The sequence below is a fragment of the Sander lucioperca genome, chromosome 14 (assembly GCF_008315115.2).
Source record: "Sander lucioperca isolate FBNREF2018 chromosome 14, SLUC_FBN_1.2, whole genome shotgun sequence".
Lineage (NCBI taxonomy): Eukaryota > Metazoa > Chordata > Actinopteri > Perciformes > Percidae > Sander > Sander lucioperca.
In genome coordinates this window covers 24,173,040-24,193,126 of record NC_050186.1, presented here as the reverse complement: position 1 = coordinate 24,193,126, position 20,087 = coordinate 24,173,040, and the positions used below count along the sequence as shown (strand labels likewise).

The following is a 20,087-nucleotide window of genomic DNA, read 5'->3' as shown; positions in this document are numbered from 1 at the left end:
GGGGCTTTGTTTCTGTCCTACAGATCAATGTCACTCCACTCCAGTATACGCTGTTCTCTATCTCTCTGCTTTGGTCTCCATGAGTAAAGAAAAATATCTTGTTCTTTAACTGCTACTTTCCTTTTCACCAGCTAGCCAAGCAGGTGGTGTACAGTTTGTTAATGACAGCTTGTTTGCTGAAACCAGCTGCATGCTATTGCTGGACACAAGGTTGTTGAGAGTGTGAAGACTGAACCATAGTAAAGCAGAACAATGAGCTACAAGAGGCTAAATACATCTGTAGAGTTCCAAGGGGTACCTTGTAAAGACACACCCACCAAAAATCACCTTGGTGGTGATTTTTGGTGGGTGTGTCTTTACAAGGTACCCCCATTTTATTCAATATTGATGGGAAAAAAAATAGTTAAATGCACATTTAATTGGTTAACATCAATTAAAAGTATCATTCAGAGTAGTTTGTTGACTGTTGAATCTTTCTTTTTATTTTGTTCTCCATCAGCTCGTATCCTATACCAGCGGCACTACATATGTCCATGGCAACCACGCTCTTGCAAAAGGACTCAGCTTTGCTGCTCCTGACCCCTCATTGGGTGACGCTTCAATCTCAATCGCTCTGCTGTCACCTACTCACAGTGCTACCTACCAGTGTAAAGTGAAGAAATCACCTGGAGTGGACATGCGCAAGGTGTCACTGGTGGTATTGGGTAAGACTCGGCACTGGGTTTCATCCAAGGTTTTGCACGTCACCTGACTTCATTATTTATGTCCATCACCTTTGACAACTACAGTACTGTTGGGTTTAAATGAGAAGGCAGCTGCACACATTTACTTTTAATGTTTTGGGTTGTGTATTTGGTTACATTTCAAGGTTACATTTTTCCTTGTCAGATGCCAGTATGCATTACACTCGCAATTTGCCACAAAGCTAATTTCAAGGTATCTGCCATCAGGTATGCTTTCATCTTTTGAGACTACTGCTACATTACCACAATGATGCGTATCCATTAGTGGTTTGTGGAGGTCAGTTGTTTTTTTTGCCACATGGATGTCAGTGAGAAGTACTGTAATATAATGGCTCTCTCAGTCTATGTTGTTTTAGAAGGTTTTTACTATATAAAAGATGTTGCTTCCTAAATTTAAGGTCAAATTCTCACCAATTATCTCGAGTGCCTACTAAAGAAAATGTCCCTGCTATTTGAGAACATGGATTTTACTCCTCCATCACAAAAACACATCACCCAAAGCTATAACTTGTTTATTTGTATTTATTTTTTACAGTTTACCACCATTTACTGTTTCATAGTCAACATGTGCACAGTTTGACCATATAATCTTAACTCAAGGAGCACTTACTAAGTTTTTCTGGAGCAGTCTGAGAGGAAAATAAAAGGAAGAAATGATCAACAAAATTGCAAAAAGCATAATAACATTTTACATTTCCCATTACATCTGATACATCCATACTTTGTTCTGTTGGAGAAAATAGTTATTTTTAAAACACTAAGAAGGCTCGACACAACATGAAACTTTGCTCCAAGTATCACCAGGGGCTCTACACATGAACTACACCGGTGCACGAGGGATATACTAAATCTGGCGACTTGTTTTGATATTGACTCGTTTTGACTGCCGAGGTAGTAGCGGCCGGAAACAACGAGCTACGGTGAGTTGTTCAAAACCTTTTTTAGTAAACTCTGGGTACACAAACAATGTTCAACGCTTTTGTTAAGGTGTAGAGCCCCTGGTGATACTTGAGCAAAGTTTCATGTTGTGTCGAGCCTTCTTAGTGTTTTAAAAATAGCTGTTTTGAGGCTAGCATAAAAGTGCCCCTAGCACTCCCATTCAAAAGGCCATTTGACCAAAAAACGAGAATACGGTAAATCTTAAAAGTGGCGCTTCCGTCCTAAATATGCTTTTAAACGAAAGTTTGACTCGGGTACATTCACAAAAAGACTAGGTTGCATTTTGGCGAGAGTTACGCTTTAACTGACTTTGCTGTGTCCGACCTAAAGTATTTCTCAGGACTGTTTACTCTTAACACTCAGCTCAGTATCAAAGCTGTATCAGATGAAATCACCTCTCCTCCCTTATTGAAAACTGGCAGATTGTTGAATGAATATCTCCAGCAAAGCCTCTAATATTGATAGATAGCCTGAAGATGTTTTCATTCTAACAGCAACACTGACAGTCCTGAGAGCCCACAAGTCATTTTCTAGATCAGGTTTTTTGTATGACCCTGAGCAGGATAAGTGGTTCAGGGAATGCATAAATAGATGGCAGGGTAGTATTCCTTGTTTTTTATTATGTAAATGGGGAAGAAGACACTTAAATGTGTGAAATGTTGTGATTTGAAAGACCTTCAGGTCTTTTCTCCACGAGTGTCGTGTAATTAATCTCACCCTAATCGCTACCAATTTCTGTTTTCTTTTACCTATTAAAACAGGACCAGGACGGTAGTCCATGTTTCCGCCTTGTCATTTTTAACTCATCAAACCTACGTTCCATATAGATTTTGAAATACAGTATACATTTATAAAATGTATATTTATAATGTGTAATGGAGACATGTTTGTAATATTTTATAGGATTTTTGAGTAATACAATGCATCACATGTAGGTATCACCCATCTATATGGTGTGAATCTGTGTTATTAAAGCCAGAATTAAAATGGTTCCTCCAACGTCATCCTTAAAGCTAGAAAGCTGTACTGTTTTTATCAAGAAAATGGAAATGGCAGCACAAAATTATCCATTTATTGTATGATTTCAGCGAAGCCGTCTGTGCCTAAGTGCTGGGTGGAGGGAGGGGAGCTGGTCGGCGAGGCTGTGTCTCTGCACTGCAAGTCTGCAAAAGGCTCCACTCCCTTGAAATACACATGGAAGAGAGAAAGTGCCGGCCCCATCCCTGCTGCAGCCACACAGAGTAAGTGTGACCTCTGCTGATGTCATGATGCTACTGCAGATCAAAGTGTGTGTGTGTGTGTGTGTGTGTGTGTGTGTGTGTGTTTTTTTTTACTGGGTGAACTCAATGAAAACCCTTCTCTTGTTGAATGTACAGTGTGTGCTTATTTATTTTTCAAGGTGAAGGAATCTAGGTATGTATCAGCATTCAGATTTTCAATCATGTTAAAATAATGGAAAATCCAGGTGAAAGAATAATAAAGAGATACTGATTTGCAGCACAACACTCATAGTAGTTTAACAGTTTATAATGTACTTACTTAGAAGCACTCTGGTGCATAGTCAGCACTTCATTTGCATTTTTCTCACTTTTTAAAAATCGTCATATTTTTAAGTGATTCTTTTTTTAAACTATAAACCACAAGTATATACACACACCCACACATTGCTTTATCTATTCTATTTGTAGAGAAACATTGCAACCCTATCTGATGTATCTTAATTTTATCCCCTTGTGTTTACAGCACATGTAAGTGTGTGTGTGTGTGTGTGTGTGTGTGTGTGTGTGTGTGTGTGTGTGTGTGTGTGTGTGTGTGTGTGTGTGTGTGTGTGTGTGTGTGTGTGTTTTCTCAGACAGCATGACTGGGGAGCTAAAAATCAGCAACCACTCGCAGAGCTTCGCAGGATTCTACCTTTGTGAGGTGAAAAATGCTGTTGGAGCCGAACACTGCAGGATCAACCTGAAAGCGAACAAACGTAAGGAAACACACCCCAACAGCGAATGTTCCTGTTCACGTACATCCCACATGATGCACACATGCGATCATGAAAGACCTAGATTTCACCCTTTTAAGTCTTTCCTCTCTGTAGGCACGCCAAAATCTCCCCATCATCCACTTCTCACACACAGCGTTCAAACCATGGTGCTCCGTAACATGAGTGTGTTATCTTTATCATTATGTTGTCTAATGATGACAGGATAAGGCCACAGTCAATGGCAAAAAAATTGCTTTATGCACAGAAGATAAAACGTTTTTTCGCCACCCGCTTTCATCACTGACTTCCTGCTGCTGAGTCACAAAGTCAAACATAAGTAATTATAAAATAACTCCACAGCCCTGTATGTTGACAGTTCCCGTTAGCTTGAGACAGGAAAAAAAATAAACAAAAAAAAGGCAGCAACAGAAAACAAGTGGACTCATTAAAAGCACCTGATCAGCTATGTTTAGTTGGCAAAGTTCTAAAAGGAAATCCAGAAATTCTCTTATGAGGGCAGTCCATGCGCAATAACTCTGAACAGCTCTGAACATGACAGACACCAGAGAAATACCAGAGCTGTCTCGCAGTGAAATGAATCTGGTGACTCTAAGTGCACCAGGAGGGAGTATCGTCAGGGATTCAGTACATCTTGTGGAATAAATCATCCCTGGGTCTAGACTCAAACAAGCAGTCCTCTGCATGGAGGGATCCATAATGTTTATGTGGATCCATAAAATGAATTTTGTGCCTTGTGATCTGTGGAGCAGACCCCCATATTACATCTTGTGTGCTCAGTTAGTGCTCAGATGTTTGGCTTCAGGCAGACAATCATTCATTTCCATTTCAAGTGAAATAAAATTACCAGGAGATTAAAAATGTTCACAAGTCTGACTTTCCAAGAGCCAGGCCTTGAGACTTTGTGTGAAGTTATGGTAGGTGGTGCAGTTTCTTGTTTCATTTGGTAGAGTGTTCTACCTATTAGAGGCTCTAACAGAAAAACATGATTGACTAAAGGAGCTGGACCTGTAAGGAGTTACACAGTCCCCTCTCAGAACAGACCTTGTGGATCTATTGTTAGAATTGTTTTGCTTTATAAAAGTGTTGAGTGGTGGAGGAGCTTTGCCATTCAGGATCTTGAACATTAGGCAAGTGTTATTGTATTTGATTAGATTTTCCCAACTAAGGATGGCATATTTGTTAAGAATTTTACATTAGTAGTGTGTTTTCTGTCTAACACTAAGGGCCTGTTTATACACAGAGAGAACAGGCTTAAGGGTTGTATCTTTTGCTTGCGTCCAGCTTGTCATACAATATAGTAGATGGGGGGTGATCATTGAATCCAAATATAATTTTGCTGCAGAATTTGTTAGGCAGCTTCTTATATACCTAAAATTGGTTAGATTGTATTTAGTTATTTGCATTACTTGTTTTTTGAAAGACAAGGTGGAGTCAAGGATGATACCGAGATATTTTACATGAGAGACAACTTGAATATTCTCACCAGACACATAGACTTTGTGATCACAGTCAGATGCAGAGTGTGTCTTTTAAAAAAAAAACATGCAGACAGTTTGCTTTACATTTAGACACAGGTGAGAATGTTTAAGCCATGTAGTTACATTTGCCATTGCTGCGTTAAGTTTAAAAGCTGCTTCTTTTTTGGTTTTTGAATTGACGTATATTATAGTATATTCTGCATACATCTGAACTTCACACCCTGTACAAATTGATGGCAAGTCATTTACGTATAAGCTAAACAAGAGAGGTCCTATGATGGAACCTTGGGGCACACCTGTCTCATTGATCATAAAGGGTGATGTTTCACTACCCACCCTTACACATTGAACCCTGTCTGCAAGATAGGAATTCATCCAATTCAGCATGTTAGAGGAAAAATTTAAATTGGCTAATCTAGAAATGAGTATTTGATGATTAACAGTATAAAATGCCTTTTTTAAATCCAGGAATATAGCCCGAACGACACCTCCTTTATCCAGTTTAAGTTTGATGTTCTCCAAGAGGAAGCAATTTGCCGTCTCAGTGGGATGGTTTACTGTAAAACCAAATTGCATTGGATGCAGTTTGTAAGGGCTAGTGTTGAAATGAATGGTCATTTGTTCAACAACACATTTCTCTGCGATTTTTGATACACACAGGTAAAATGCTAATAGGCCTGTAATTGCTCCCCTGATTTATAGACTGGAACAACTATGGCTGACTTCCAATCTTTCGGAAACTTCCCTTCTCTAGTTGAAGCATTTATTAACTTTGTTATTGGCTCAATTAAGGTATCTGCATGGCTTTTTAAAAGCATGGCGTCCTGTCCAAAAACAATTTTTTTAAGAGAGTTCAGAGTTGTTTTGCTATGCCGTTAGGCAGTTTTCAGTTAGCTTTTTTTAAATTGTCCCAGATTTGTTTGGGATTTCCCTTAGCTTCCCCTATCAGACTAACAAAGAAATTAGCTTTAGCCGCTCGGATGTCCTATGTTACCTTATTTCTAAGTGAGGTGAAGATGTGTCATTCAATAGTTTTGTCTTAAGAGAGGTTCACAGGGCAAGGTCTTTCTTCTTCATTAGTTTCCATATATCAGTATTTATCCATGGCAGAGTATATTTACTTTAAAGTCACCTTTAACTTTACTTTTCTTTAATTGTTCTGTTGTATTGAGGATAAAAACACATGGGTGTCAGCATCCACATTTGTGCCAGACAGTAGTTCATTCCAACTAATATTCTGAATTGCATTTTCATAATTACATAATTCACTCCTAGGTAATCTAAATTGGCTGCACTTTGCGTTAGATGACACGTATTCCTGTTTTTTTTTGTTGGGTTTTCTAGCTAAAAGGATTAGATTATGATCTGACAGACCTGTGAGCATGTTGAAGGATTTTAATTACTCTACTACTGGTTTGTTGCTGAAAATTAAATCAATTTGTGTTCTGGATGATGGAGTTGTCCTTGTCGGTCCCTTCACTAACTGCCTGAGATCAAATTTATTTGTGATTTGTTTCAGTGCCTTTTTACCTGACTTATCATCCCAGTTTATATTAAAATTACCCATTAGAATTACTACCTTCTCTGAGCTGCATTCTCGTAGATTTTTAGATCTTTAATTTTCAAAGAATACAGATTTTGCAGAGGGTGGTCTATATACACCAATGAAAATAAAACACATTTGCGGTGACAGTGTTACGTTTAAACAAATACATTCTACGTCATTCTCAACCAAATATTGAATCTCTTTACAATATATCTGATCTTTAATATAAAACAACAAACCTCCACTTCTTCCCCCTACTCTATCTTTCCTAAAGGTATTATAGCCGTGGATAGACAGGGCAGAAGATGAGGAGTTTTTATGAAGCCATGTCTCCGACAAACTAGGTTAGAACCTGCAAGAAGATGTTTAATTTGATCACTTTTTAGGATAATGCTGCGAATATTCAGGTGCCCCCCAAGCAGACCTTTAGGTTTAGCACCAGGATCCCACAGTACTTTTGCATTGTTAACAGTTTGAAAAACTGAGTTTGAATCTGAGAAGAGAACATCACTCTTTGTCTTAAGCTGGTTCTTCACACCGCTGCGCAGCAACCGCCCTGACAAAAAAAGCTACGCGTTTTTGAAAGTGCTTCCTATATTTAAAAAATCTGTGCGCATTCACGTGGGCGGTAACTGTTTCATACCTCTACTGCCGTGATCAAACCTGTTTCCTCTCTGCCGCCTTCCCCTCATTGGAATCACTGGAAGCAGCAAGTTACTCCATGGCGCTGTGAAATCCCCTTAAGGCTTATAAACATGCTGAGTTTTCAAACAATTCATATATATATCTTGGGCATGAGAAAAACCTAGAATAGTTATGGAATTATATGAAGACACAAAGATACACTTTCATGAAGCCTTAAAGGAACAGTGACATTTTGGAAAATACATTGACTTTCTTACCAAGAGTTTGATAATAGAGTCAATACTGCGCCCGACCAAGAAATAGTCCAGTTATGTGTCTGAAGTCCTGTCATCACTTTGAGGTTGCCAGGCAACCAGCAGAGACTCAGAGTTAATGTGCCTAGCCAGAAAATAATTTGGCACAGAACACTGATGTAAAACCACAACTTTGTACGGATTAAACAAACAAGATATTATTAAAGCTGCAGGCAGCGATGAACGGGCCCTCGCATGGATATAATGAGAGCTTAGGAGGTTTTAGCCTTGTTACTTGATGAGGTATTTCCCCTGTTTCCAGTCTTAGTAACAAACTAAGCTACCTGGTTGCAGACAGTAGCCTCATAACTAGCATACAGATGACAGTGGCATTTATCATCTTATCTAACTCTCGGCAAGACAACAAATGAGCATATTTCCTAAAATGTTGAACGGTAAGGGAACCATTGTGTGTGAATGTTTGTTTATTTATTTCAGAAAGGGACAATGCACATTAATTAACATGGGCACAGTCCAACATGTAAATGTGTCAGATTTAGCCATATGGGCTAATTTACATCTGCAGTCCCTGGCAGGTTGACATTAAAAGAAAAGGAAAGAAAAAAGCACATGAACACAGACAAAAGCATATAAGCACAATAGCACTGACAAAACTCATAACCACAAATAAAAGCCAGAAGCAGTAAGCACACCCATAAACCCATAAACACAAGACATTTTGGCAATACATTATTTTCTTTGGACAGTGACAATATAGTCTGTATTGAGGTGTTGTGAGAAGACATTATTTAACTTTAAAGGGTCACTCACATGCCAAAAAAGCCAGTAACCACCAATTTAATGGATTCTTCACCAACTGGTCGAGGCTGATGGCTGCCCACCACGAGAAGTGAGGTTTCCTCACCGCTGTGTGCAATTGCTCTTAGAGGAATTGTTGGGTTCTCTGTGAATTACAGAGTGTGGTCTAGACCTACTCTATCTGTAAAGTGTCTTGAGGTAAAGTCTGTTCTGATTTGACTCTATAAAATTGAATTAAATTGAACTCACACGTTGTTCTTTTCTGCCACAGAGCAGCTGAGAGAATAATTCCTTGTGCTGATTTTACAGCTCCGAACAGAGCAGGGGTGATAGTCGGCACCGTTGTGGGTTCTCTGCTCCTCATCTTCATCCTGCTGGTCTTCACTGGGCTTCTATACTGGAAGTTGAGCATCAGACATCGCTTTGAGAAGGAGTTCTCTAATGACATCAGGTACAGTACAGCACTGCAGAGACAGCAGTGCAGAGGTAAGGTAGAGGTAGGTGTTGGCAGGTTAGATAGCTGAGCTGCTGCAAGGAGGGAACACACACACACACACACACACACACACAGTCTGGCAAGTTTGTGCTAGTGTTCATTTATCACCAAAAAGTCCCATGAGTAAGAAACTTCTGCCTCTGTTAGTGTTGAGTAGTTTTGTCAGCTTGCCAGTTTCTATTAAACGGTACGAACATATGGATAAAACATTATTGTGTGCACTTGCACAGATTTTTACATTTGCATAACTTTAGGATAAGATGTTTTGGCTTCATGGTGCAAGTGAGAACAGACAGATGCAATTGGAAATGTGTATTACAAGATAGAAGACAACACACATCAAAGCCTTTCAGATAAGAATAGAAACAAAATCCCAGACTAAAATTAAAACCAAGGAAGAAAAACCTGTAAATACAACAAGAATCCAGATGTCTCTTTGAGATAGCAAAACTCTAGGCTACTCAGAGTTGTTCCAGTGTTAGCATTTGATTTCTCCGTGTTATACACCTATACACTTGATTATGCATATGAAGCCTCACATTGTGCAGAACATTTTTATGAAATCCATTTTTTCTTCAGGTATATTGATGCAAATATATGTAATTGCCGGCATTATAAATAACATCAGTTCAGCTTTATGCTTCATCTGAAAGTCTAAGTAGGATTCATTAAAAGTTAACAACTCTTTGTTATTGTTGCGCTTCCCCATCTTTCTTTAGAGTTGGAAACATGAGAGGCTCTCATAGTGTCAACAGACACTCTTGGGTCTTTTTGTCTTAGATTTGCAGCATTATATATGGTTTATTAAATCTTGGAACAACAATGGAAAGTGACATTTCAGAATTCCTCTTTATGATGTTAAAAATACTTTCCTGGGTTCAACTACTGTATGTCTATTTAATTTAATATTCATTCTGCACATTAGAATTAGATAAAAAAAATTGGTACCATAATCTGCATAAAAAAACAGGTGTAACAACAACTTGAGCTTTTACTGGGGTTATGTGCTGGACAACCTTTTGGCTTTGCGCTGGTGCCAGGCAACCTGCAGAGACTCCAGAAGTTGCTATCCCTGGCAAAGTAATAGTCTGACACTTAATACCTGTGAAACAGGTTCATTTTTTGTACGAAATTAACAAATGAGATATTAGGTGTTGATTAGTGTGCTTAAGAGGTGCTGGTAGGTGCATTTTTAGATGTTTCGCCCCGTTTCGAGTCTTTGTGCTAAGCTGCTGGCTATAGCCTTATATTTGCCGGAAAGAATTGTATCAATGTTGAGCTATTTCTTTGAGAGGTGATCTTGTTGCAACAGAAGAAAACATGACAAGTAACAACTATGCACTTTTCTTCAATGACTGCATACGTTTCCTCTCTGTGCCATGCCTGCTCTCCCATCCTGCACACTTGGAAAATATGTCAACATATCAAACTTTCTTTCCTTTAGCTGAATGTGAAGGGTTTGCCTTAGATGCTAAAGTGTAGTCCAATATCTTCCTGATACATGTTGAGTGATTGTCACCCAGAAACACTAATATAAAAAAAAAAAATTCCAAAAACGAATGACGGAGACAGGCTGCAGAGACACCCATGTGGCTTCAGTGTCAGTGGAGGTGACTCTTTGACTACATCTTTGAATGTAGGTGTATGTGTTGAAAATGACACATTGAAACTTACCAAATGCACACAGCTGCACATGAAATTGCATTGTATACATGTATACATAAATAAATAGCCTAACATTAACAAAAAGCCTTGGAGTTTAAACCACAGAAAAAATAACGGCGGTAGAATCTTTAAGAATTTTGTTTATGGTTATGTTGTCACCTCCGACATGGAGGTAATGTTTTTGATTCTGTTTGTTTTTGTGTCTGTTTACTGGCCCAATTTCCCTATTCAAATGTAATGTTTACATCCCTAAACAGTATAGGCTAAACACCACTGCTCTGCAACCATGCATACAGTATATTTATGAGGCAAGAGAAAAATCTAGCACAGTAATTATTATTTTCATTTGAGGCAGGCAACACAGTTTGCCCTCTGCCCTGTGAATTTATACAGGCTTTTATTTAATAAAAACATGGATATGAATGTCAGCCAGGGCCAGCTCCAAATGTAAAAAAACACTTAGAACAAAATATTAGAGATCAACACATCTCATGCCTAGATATAGACCACAATTTCTTGTCGCTTTAAAGAAAGGTTGGTTAAGGTCAAGAAACAGTATTCTGTTAAACTTACCTTTATGGCAAATTAATGCATGTTTAGTCTTAAAGCACGCAGACTATTCAATGTGCTTCACGTAAGGCAAAGCAATGCATTAGGACAACATTTAAAAAAACATTTATATAATGAAATACAATACATTAGCCAAAATAAGATGGATAATATAGTTTTAATTCAGTGATACGTTGCTGCTTAGACTTCTCAATGGGTTTATGGTTTGAAGGTCTGGCAAAACCACTTAAAGACAAACTACAGCTATGTTTGTGTTGTGTAGGATACATGCAACAAAGAGCAATTACAACAGCTCAGATGGTTGCCCTTGAAGGATGGAGCCATATAACATCAATTCAGTGCGGTACATAATAATAATAATCACAGTGCCTTGAGTAGCAGGCCCTACAACCTTCAGGTCAGCCCCCCTTAGCTACAGTAAGGGTAGTCTATATCCATGACGTTCCACTTCCAGGATTGCTCTCGTTCTGCCGGACATTCCGCCGGATGTCACTCTTTTTGGATGTCCGTTTTCAGATGCCCTGTTAACTTATGCTTTCTTTGTGTTGTAATTTTAAACTCCGGTCGATTTATGAGGACTATGGTTAACTGCTCCTCAGATCTCTGCAGGGTCTGGCTGGTCCACACACCATTCCGGGATGGGAGAAAAATGTGCTCTGGTTTATTGGCATTTCTTTTCTTTAATGATCTATCCAATCTGAGTTTTCTGTTGCACAAATAAAACAACTTTTGAACGTATACATGTTCCACCAAAACAAGTTCCTTCTCGAAGCTATTTTGCAGCAGCACAGTGGCTCCGCTCGGCGCTTAGCACCGCCCAAGACGATTGTAATTGGTTTAAAAAAAAAAATGCAACATTTATTTATTTGATTTAATATCTTCCCCATCATAATGGCAGATAAACTAAACTAAAAGAAATGAAAGGAGAAAATTAATCAATCAAAGGAACAGGAAAAACTACTTTTTAGACCAGCTGGATGGCAATGTCAGTAATTTGGTTTACCACTTTGGTCCAGACTGAAATATCTTGAATATCAAAGGGATTGTCGTGAAATCTAGTACAGACATCTGTGTCCCCTAGATAACTGAGCGAATGTTATTATGCAAACCACAGTTCAGCATGTTTATATGCTGACATTTGCTGTGAACACTGTAAACATTGCATGCTAAACATCAGCAAGTTAGCATTGTCATTGCAAGCTGACATTAGCATTTAGCTCAAAGCACTGCTGTGCCTATATACAGCCTCACAGACTCTTGGTAATTTTAAATTTAAAAGAGGCTAAAGTTTTGGCTCAGATGAGATCATCAGTCCATCTTGTTCCATCTGTGTGCAGCATCATAGCTAAATATTTCAATTGCTTTACCAGTGGTAAATTATATTTTTTTGTTATTGCCTCAAATCATTTTGTAATAATATTCTCATTGTTTTCAAATGGACATCTAATTTTGGGACAAAACTCCACCATCCTCATGTGCAAGTATCCAATTTCCACATTTTTACATGTAGTTTTTTGAGTTGATATTATTTTGGTCGCGATCTCTCTCCTGCGCTAGAACAATGCAAACTGTGTAACTAGTTGAAAAGGGCAGAGTGGGACACTCTCAAAAAGAAGTTCCTGGTTCAGGCTCTTTTTTGTCCTCTGATGACATAAATCAGTGAGCAGTATGCAGAATGCGGAGCTGCAGTTCAACTCTCTTCACACAAACATAGCATTGTAGTGAAAAGCTCATAGAAGAGAGACATCAAAGCCGTAATCATTTGAGCCATGACAATAATAGTTTCTTTTTTCCATCTGTCAGTGTTCAAGGTAAAAAATAAAAACATTGCTGATTAAGTGGGGGGAAAAATCTTCAGAGATGAGTCATGAAGAGTATCAAATGAATCTGTCATTATTGTACAATTCCTCCAAGTACCTAACTAAAAAACTAAAAATACCTATCCTTACCAGAGTGAATATAGTGTGCAGTAACTTCTAAATTATTTTGATTACTCACTGACGTCCAGTGATCACCGGTTAGAGACAGAGTTTGCACTTTGCAGCAGTTCCAGTTGGGCTGCTTTCTCCGTGTCGTACAGGCTGTGTATGCGTGAAACTACTGTCCCCCTCAACGGCAATGAGACGGGTCAGAACATGCCAACCGTAGTACGTTTGTAAGACCCGAGTCTTCTACGATGCTTTATTAATAAACTAAATTAATAAATGGCGCCATGTGATTAATGCGATTTAAAAAAAAAAAAAAAAAAATGTACGCGTTATCGCATCGCGATTAACGCGTTAATGCTGACAACCCTAATAAAAACAAACCTGTACACTGCGAGGCAGACATATGGACAACCCGATCAATTCAGTATCATTATCAACCGCTTCTATATAGTAGTCTATTATATACAAATGTCTCAATCCACACTAACTCTGACCACAGACTAACATATTAATAGCGCTGTAAGTTAAACGCGGTATTAACGGCGTTAACGCAAACCCATCAATCAATTTTTTTTATCGCAAGATTAATATTCTTTTTGGCCTAGCAAACTTTGTAGTTTTTTTCACATGCTGTTGCAACAACTAGTAACGTTAGAAAAACTGCAACACCACACCGGATCTAGCTAGACCGGAAACAAAACAACAGGCACGCCGCACACACTTGTTTGGGCTTGCAAGCTGGCCAAACAAGTGGCAACAGGCTAACGTTACGTTTTGAGTGGATGGCGAGTGCTGGACGCCGAAATGGATGCCAATAAGATTCTGAATGGAAAGTTTACTTTTAAAAAGTTGCCAAATTGTTCCATTGACAAGACCAAAGTGATCTGTGTGTTTTGTCGTTGTGAACTGAGCTATCATCGCAGCACGTCCAGTCTGAAATACCACTTGATGGCCAAGCACACAGCTGATGCGAATTCTCCGCTCCCTCATCTAAGCCAGGCGACAAAAGCACAAAGCAAGCCAATCCACTTTTCCATGTTGATAAGAGCATTAAAATGAGAAAAAATAATGGGACAAAAAAAAAATCAAGGGACGTTTAGAATAGATACAAATGTGCAATTAATTGCGAGTTAACTATGACATTAATGCGATTAATTGCGATTAAATATTTTAATTGTTTGACAGCACTACATATTAACAGTTAAAATGGTGAGCTTGTTAACAAAGAACTACTTATTTATCTACAGTAGCAGATATGAAGCAACATTAGCATTTAATCATGTCATGTTTCTGTCCACCTGACGAATAAATCCCTTTTCTTTCCTTCCTATGCTCTGCTCATTAGAGCTGTGAGACTGAACCAAGACAGTAAAACTGTAGGCCATAAAACCAAAAAAATGAGCTACTCTCTATCAGTGGGTTTCTATGTGCTTCAACTTTCACATTACACATAATAATTTCATCCATTGTTAACATAAAAAACTCATTATATAGCAGCCTTGATAATTAATATATGAATTATAGCAGCATTAAAGATGTACTTCTCTACAAGTAAGTGCAAACCTCAGCGATAGTGGATGGATTTTATAGTTGTTCCTAGTGCAGTGGAGTAAATGTTATAAATGTAGTTATTCCACAACATCTTAACCCTTGTGTTTTTAAACCCGCGTTTTAAATTTTTGTTTCATATCAGAAAATATTGGACGTAGAAATAAGCGCTGAAAATGTGTAGAAGAAAAATTTAAAACGTTGGAAAAAGCAAAAACAAATTGTGAAAAAAAGGCGTCACAAATGTCAGAAAAAAAGTGTTTTTTTCAAGGTTGAAGGGAAGACAACACAAGGGTTAATAATATCAAACTGCCTGTCAGGATGCAAATGGTTACTCATTTCATAGTAAAAGACGTCCAATTCATTTCTTTGCATGTTAATTGTTTTCCGAACAACTGTGTCACGATTGAAGACTGGAGAGGAGGCTTTTAAAGTGCACAATTTGTGTATTTATTAACAAAACGACACCAAAACGTACTCAAACCAAAATACAAAAAAAAAAATATTAAACTGAGGCAAAATAACAGCAAACAAACAAAACGGCAACCTCACAGCTAGCTGCCAAATCTCTTCTTTCTTCTCCTGAGGCCTTGTTTAACTCAGCCTCCCCTTATTGGACCCTACCTGCATAAGTGGTTATAGGGTGAGCTAACCTGAGCAGGCAACATTAACACTTAGTTTCTCAAAACATCATTACAATTAGATAGATCAGTTACTGCTGACTGCAGATTGTTACGTCCCGGTGTTGGAATCCTCTACAGTGAAATACAGTCACACTTTACACCGTTTAGCGTTAGCTGTCAGCATTGTAACCGTGTTTAATCCAGCTACTAGCTAGCGGTAGGCTAACGTTAGCTGCTGTTGAGTATAGTGTTAACTAGCGCCACGTGCAGCTGTACCTGTAACGTGTGTTTCAGAGCATCAGAGAGAAGTGCAGGCATATCAGTGGTACCAGAATGAGGCATCGAAATCCGCAATGCTATTCCTGCAGCAGCAGGATGTGTTACGAGGAAGTACGGCAAAATAATAGCCTGTTAGGCACGGCGCAAAGCCGAGTGAAGTGAAAATAAATTAATAAATGGCGGCATGCGATTAATACAATAAAAAAAAAAATTAACGCATTATGCTCGGCCCTTAATTGCATTGCGATTAACGCGTTAATGCTGACAGCCCTACTATTTATACATATGTGCACCCAAAACAATAGGCACCCCAAATATTATAAAAATGTAATTTACTGCAGAACTATCGTACCTATTGTTCTACACCTTAGGATTGCCCAGCCCCTCCCTACAGAAAGGACCTAATGAGGCAAACCTGTATACACTCTCCCTGATGAAGCTGGTGAGCAGCTGATCTATCCCCCACATCACAGGCAGAACCATAGCAAAACACCATGAACCCATAAAACCTGCTGAACAGGCCTATGTCAAATAATAAAGTAACAAACAAACAATAACCTACAACATTACACTGAAATTAAGGATTAAGCAGACACCAAACATCACAATCATTTTGGGAACAGGGCCTAGTGAAAAGGGAGAAAGGAAGCCTTTTCACAAACTCTGTAAAAAGAAAAGACAAATAATTTCACTGGCAGAGCAAAACAACCGTGGAAATACCCTAAAATGAGATACCTAATTGGTGTTTTTATTTCATTTCCTGTATTTGGTTTTTACACATTCTTGTTAACAACAGCCCTGTCTTGTTGCATGGCAACGCATACACACCCAAGAATCACAGCCCCAAAGACTTGGAACAATATTATTTCCCATTTCGACTTAACAAAAGCAAATGTAAATCTAAGTCGTTGGCCTCCACAAGAGCAGAAAATCCCAGAGTCCATCAGTTGTGTTTTTTTTTTTTTTTTCCTTTGACAGAGAAGCAGATCCCAGCTGGTACTGCAAAGTTACATAAATGCTGAATGCAAAGTAGCTCCTAAGCTTGAATGTTGGCAGCGCTGTTGACGGGGAAAGATTGTACTGTATGCATATTGTCAGTGTTTGTCGGTTGAAACCAGCACCAGAGTGAATTTTCTCCTTAAGTAGAAGAGAATCTGTGAAATCAGTTTCAGTCAGAGAAGCCACACTTGAGAATAGCCTCTTAATAGACAAAGATAACAGATTTATAACAAGATGTATGCTCTTTGCCTACAAGGCGGCATTTTTTCACTTAATAAATACTGTGCATCCACTGTGGTGTGGGATATGGACACAAGCACCCAGAAGGCATCTGGTTATCAGAAATAACATCAGCATTAGTGTATATTAAGTTGTGTTAAAAGGATTAGGGTAGCACTGCATATTACGGTACGGTAATAAGATGGTAATAGTGGGGTAACAATGTGATAATAAAGAGGAAATATATAGGTAATAACATGTAATTACCAAAGTAATAACTGGGTAATACATCACAGTAATAAGATTTAGTATTTAGTAATACTGGGGTAATAAGGTGATAAGAAGGTAACATGTAATAACATGCAATTACCAATGTAATAAGTAGGAAAGGGTTCGATAATAACCATATGTATATCTGGTTAATATAGTTCTATTAATATTGTAATAACATGGTAATAATGCGGTAATATATGTTGATGTTTTCACAGTATTATAGGCTACTATCAGCGCAATACCTTCCAAATTAGATAAAACTTCTTGGAGTTTAAAATTGGTAATTACCATATTATAATGCTGAAATTCATCCATCCTTCATGTTCCAAACATTTCACTTTTGTTTCAAGGTAATACTTTACAAATGATATGTTTAATCTTTTGACTTCTTACCTGGAAACACATCTGGTAGTTTCTGCGTAATAACCATGAATCAGTGCCGCAAAATGCAAAACTGCCTGTTTCTATTGTATTACATGGTAATATTAGAATAACAGAGGTGTAGCGATTACCTGGAAATGCTTCTGGTAGTTTCTGTGTAACAACCATGAATCAGTACCGCAAAATGCAAAACTGCCTGTTTCTGTTGTATTACATGGTAATATTAGAATAACAGAGGTGTAGAGATTACATGGAAATGCTTCTGGTAGTTTCTGTGTAAAAACCATGAATCAGTGCCACAAAATCCAAAACTGCCTTTTTCTATTTTATTACATGGTAATATTAGAATAACAGAGGTGTAGAGATTACCTGGAAATGCTTCTGGTAGTTTCTGTGTAATAACCATGAATCAGTGCCACAAAATCTAAAACTGCCTTTTTCTATTTTATTACATGGTAATATTAGAATAACAGAGGTGCAGAGATTACCTTGAAATACTTCTGGTAGTTTCCAGGTAATCTCTGCACCTCTGTTATTCTAATATTACCATGTAATACAATAGAAACAAGCAGTTTTGCATTTTGCGGCACTGATTCATAGTTTTTACGCAGAAACTACCAGATGTGTTTCCAGGTAAGAAGTCAAAAGATTAAACATATCATTTGTAAAGTATTACCTTGAAACAAAAGTGAAATGTTTGGAACATGAAGGGTGGATGAATTTCAGTATTATAATATGGTAATTACCAATTTTAAACTCCAAGAAGTTTTATCTAATTTGGAAGGTATTGCGCTGGTAGTAGCCTAAAATACTGTGAAAACATCAACATATATTACCGCATTATTACCATGTTATTACAATATTAATAGAACTATATTGCCATTACCCAGATATACATATGGTTATTATCGAACCCTTTCCTACTTATTACATTGGTAATTGCATGTTATTACATGTTACCTTCTTATCACCTTATTACCCCAGTATTACATCTTATTACTGTGATGTATTACCCAGTTATTACTTTGTTAATTACATGTTATTACCTATATATTACCTCTTTATTATCACATTGTTACCCCACTATTACCATCTTATTACCGTACCGTAATATGCAGTGATACCAGGATTAGTCAATGTATCAGTTAATCGTTTTTCTTAGACTTTCTCTAAGAAAACTTTCTCCCCTTGTAAATCTCACTTTTGTAAATCTCACTTTTGTGACATTTTACAGTTTTAACAAAAATAACACCCTATTAAAGGTGCAGTAGGTAAGACTTATAAAACTAACTTCCTGTCATATTTGCTGAAACTGACCCTGTGTTCCAGTAGAACTACATGAAGCAGGTAATTAAAAAAAGAAATCTGACTCCTCTGGCACTACCTACAGCCTGTAGTGCGATTTGCAAAAATCCACCACTCCCTGTTCAGATGCACCAATCAGGGCCGGGGGGTGTCTAACTGTGTGTCAATCACTGCTCATGCACACGCATTCATTCTCCCTTGTGGGGGGAGGGGCTTAGGATAATGTTTTGGGCTTTAGCAGAAGGAGAGAGGGACTGAGAAGTTGTTGATGTTCAAACGTTTTGGCTAAGTCCTGGATCTTCCCAATCCTACCTACAGCACCTTTTATTTAGCATAAACTGAACCAATTCCAATGAAAGTCCTGTGTTCTTGACTGTCAATGCAGCTCTACACCAAAGCTCCATAAATGAGCTTTACAGTTCTTACAGTTCCCACAGATTTCATGCTATGAAACTTTGCTTCTACAGTTTCCTTCTCAGCCATTTTGCCATGAAACAAGTCGAGCAGTGATTCTCTGAATTCAAATGACTGAACTGAAATAATGTCCTCTGTAGTGAAATCATTCAACTTTGTTTATTCTCTCCCTCTGTTCTGCTCTGATATTAAACAGGGAGGACGCTCCGCCTCCTGAGAGCCGCCCAGTCAGTCGCGGTACGAGCCGGAGCGCCAGTCAGCACCCACAGGTTACTTACTGCCAGGTTGGCAGGACCGACATAAGCTTTTTGAAAGACGGACGCACATACATTCCCTCCAGCAACAGCCATGGACACACAGCGGCCAAATACACAGCAGTCGAATATGATAGCAAGTACGGATATGCAGTGTGACGATCAACAGCAGCGCTGAACTGAGAATGATTTTGCTTTCATTGTAATGTTTCAAAAGACGCTTCAGGGCAGATCAGACACTTGAAACTTAAAATCTGGAGCAGCAGGAGTCTTGAATAGAGTCTAATGAATTCATAGCTGTGCCATGTGATGATTTTTTAAAACATTTTTCATGTTAATAACTTCTTAGTCAACAAGATAATGTAGCATTAGCATGTCATTCAACATGCAGGTGAATGTTGCTCGATGGTGTTTTAAGCCCCCAACGTCTCCTTCCAGGCAGTGCTGCGACCGTTGACTTCAAGGCACCTAACCCTAACCATTGCCTAATCCTAGTGCCTTCCAGGCAGCGCTGCCTGGAAGGAGACGTTGGGGGCTTAAAACACCGATAAACGTGAATGTCACTGTCTTTAAACAATCTTAAAAATGTATAAATGTAGACAAATAAGACTTTTTTTCTGGAAGTTCTTATTTTCTGTTTTAACTACACACAAATAAACGGTTTTCTAAGATTTTCAATGTTTCTTTTATCATTTGCTATCAGCGCTGTCACCTATTTGACTCCGGGGTGGACC

General features: G+C 38.3%; 1 protein-coding gene across 2 annotated transcripts in view; it reads left to right on the top strand.

The window, feature by feature from the left end:
- LOC116034804 (coxsackievirus and adenovirus receptor homolog) overlaps positions 1-19,784 on the top strand; it is a 92,734-nt gene extending 72,950 nt beyond the window's left edge. For both annotated transcript variants that reach the window (XM_031277543.2, XM_031277542.2), the window contains exons 4-8: positions 500-704; positions 2,771-2,923; positions 3,535-3,657; positions 8,709-8,850; positions 19,296-19,784. In XM_031277543.2, the coding sequence (XP_031133403.1) occupies positions 500-704; positions 2,771-2,923; positions 3,535-3,657; positions 8,709-8,850; positions 19,296-19,512 (840 nt within the window). In that variant the 3' untranslated portion in view covers positions 19,513-19,784. The remainder of the gene's footprint in view (positions 1-499; positions 705-2,770; positions 2,924-3,534; positions 3,658-8,708; positions 8,851-19,295) is intronic.
- Positions 19,785-20,087: the final 303 nt, after the last annotated feature.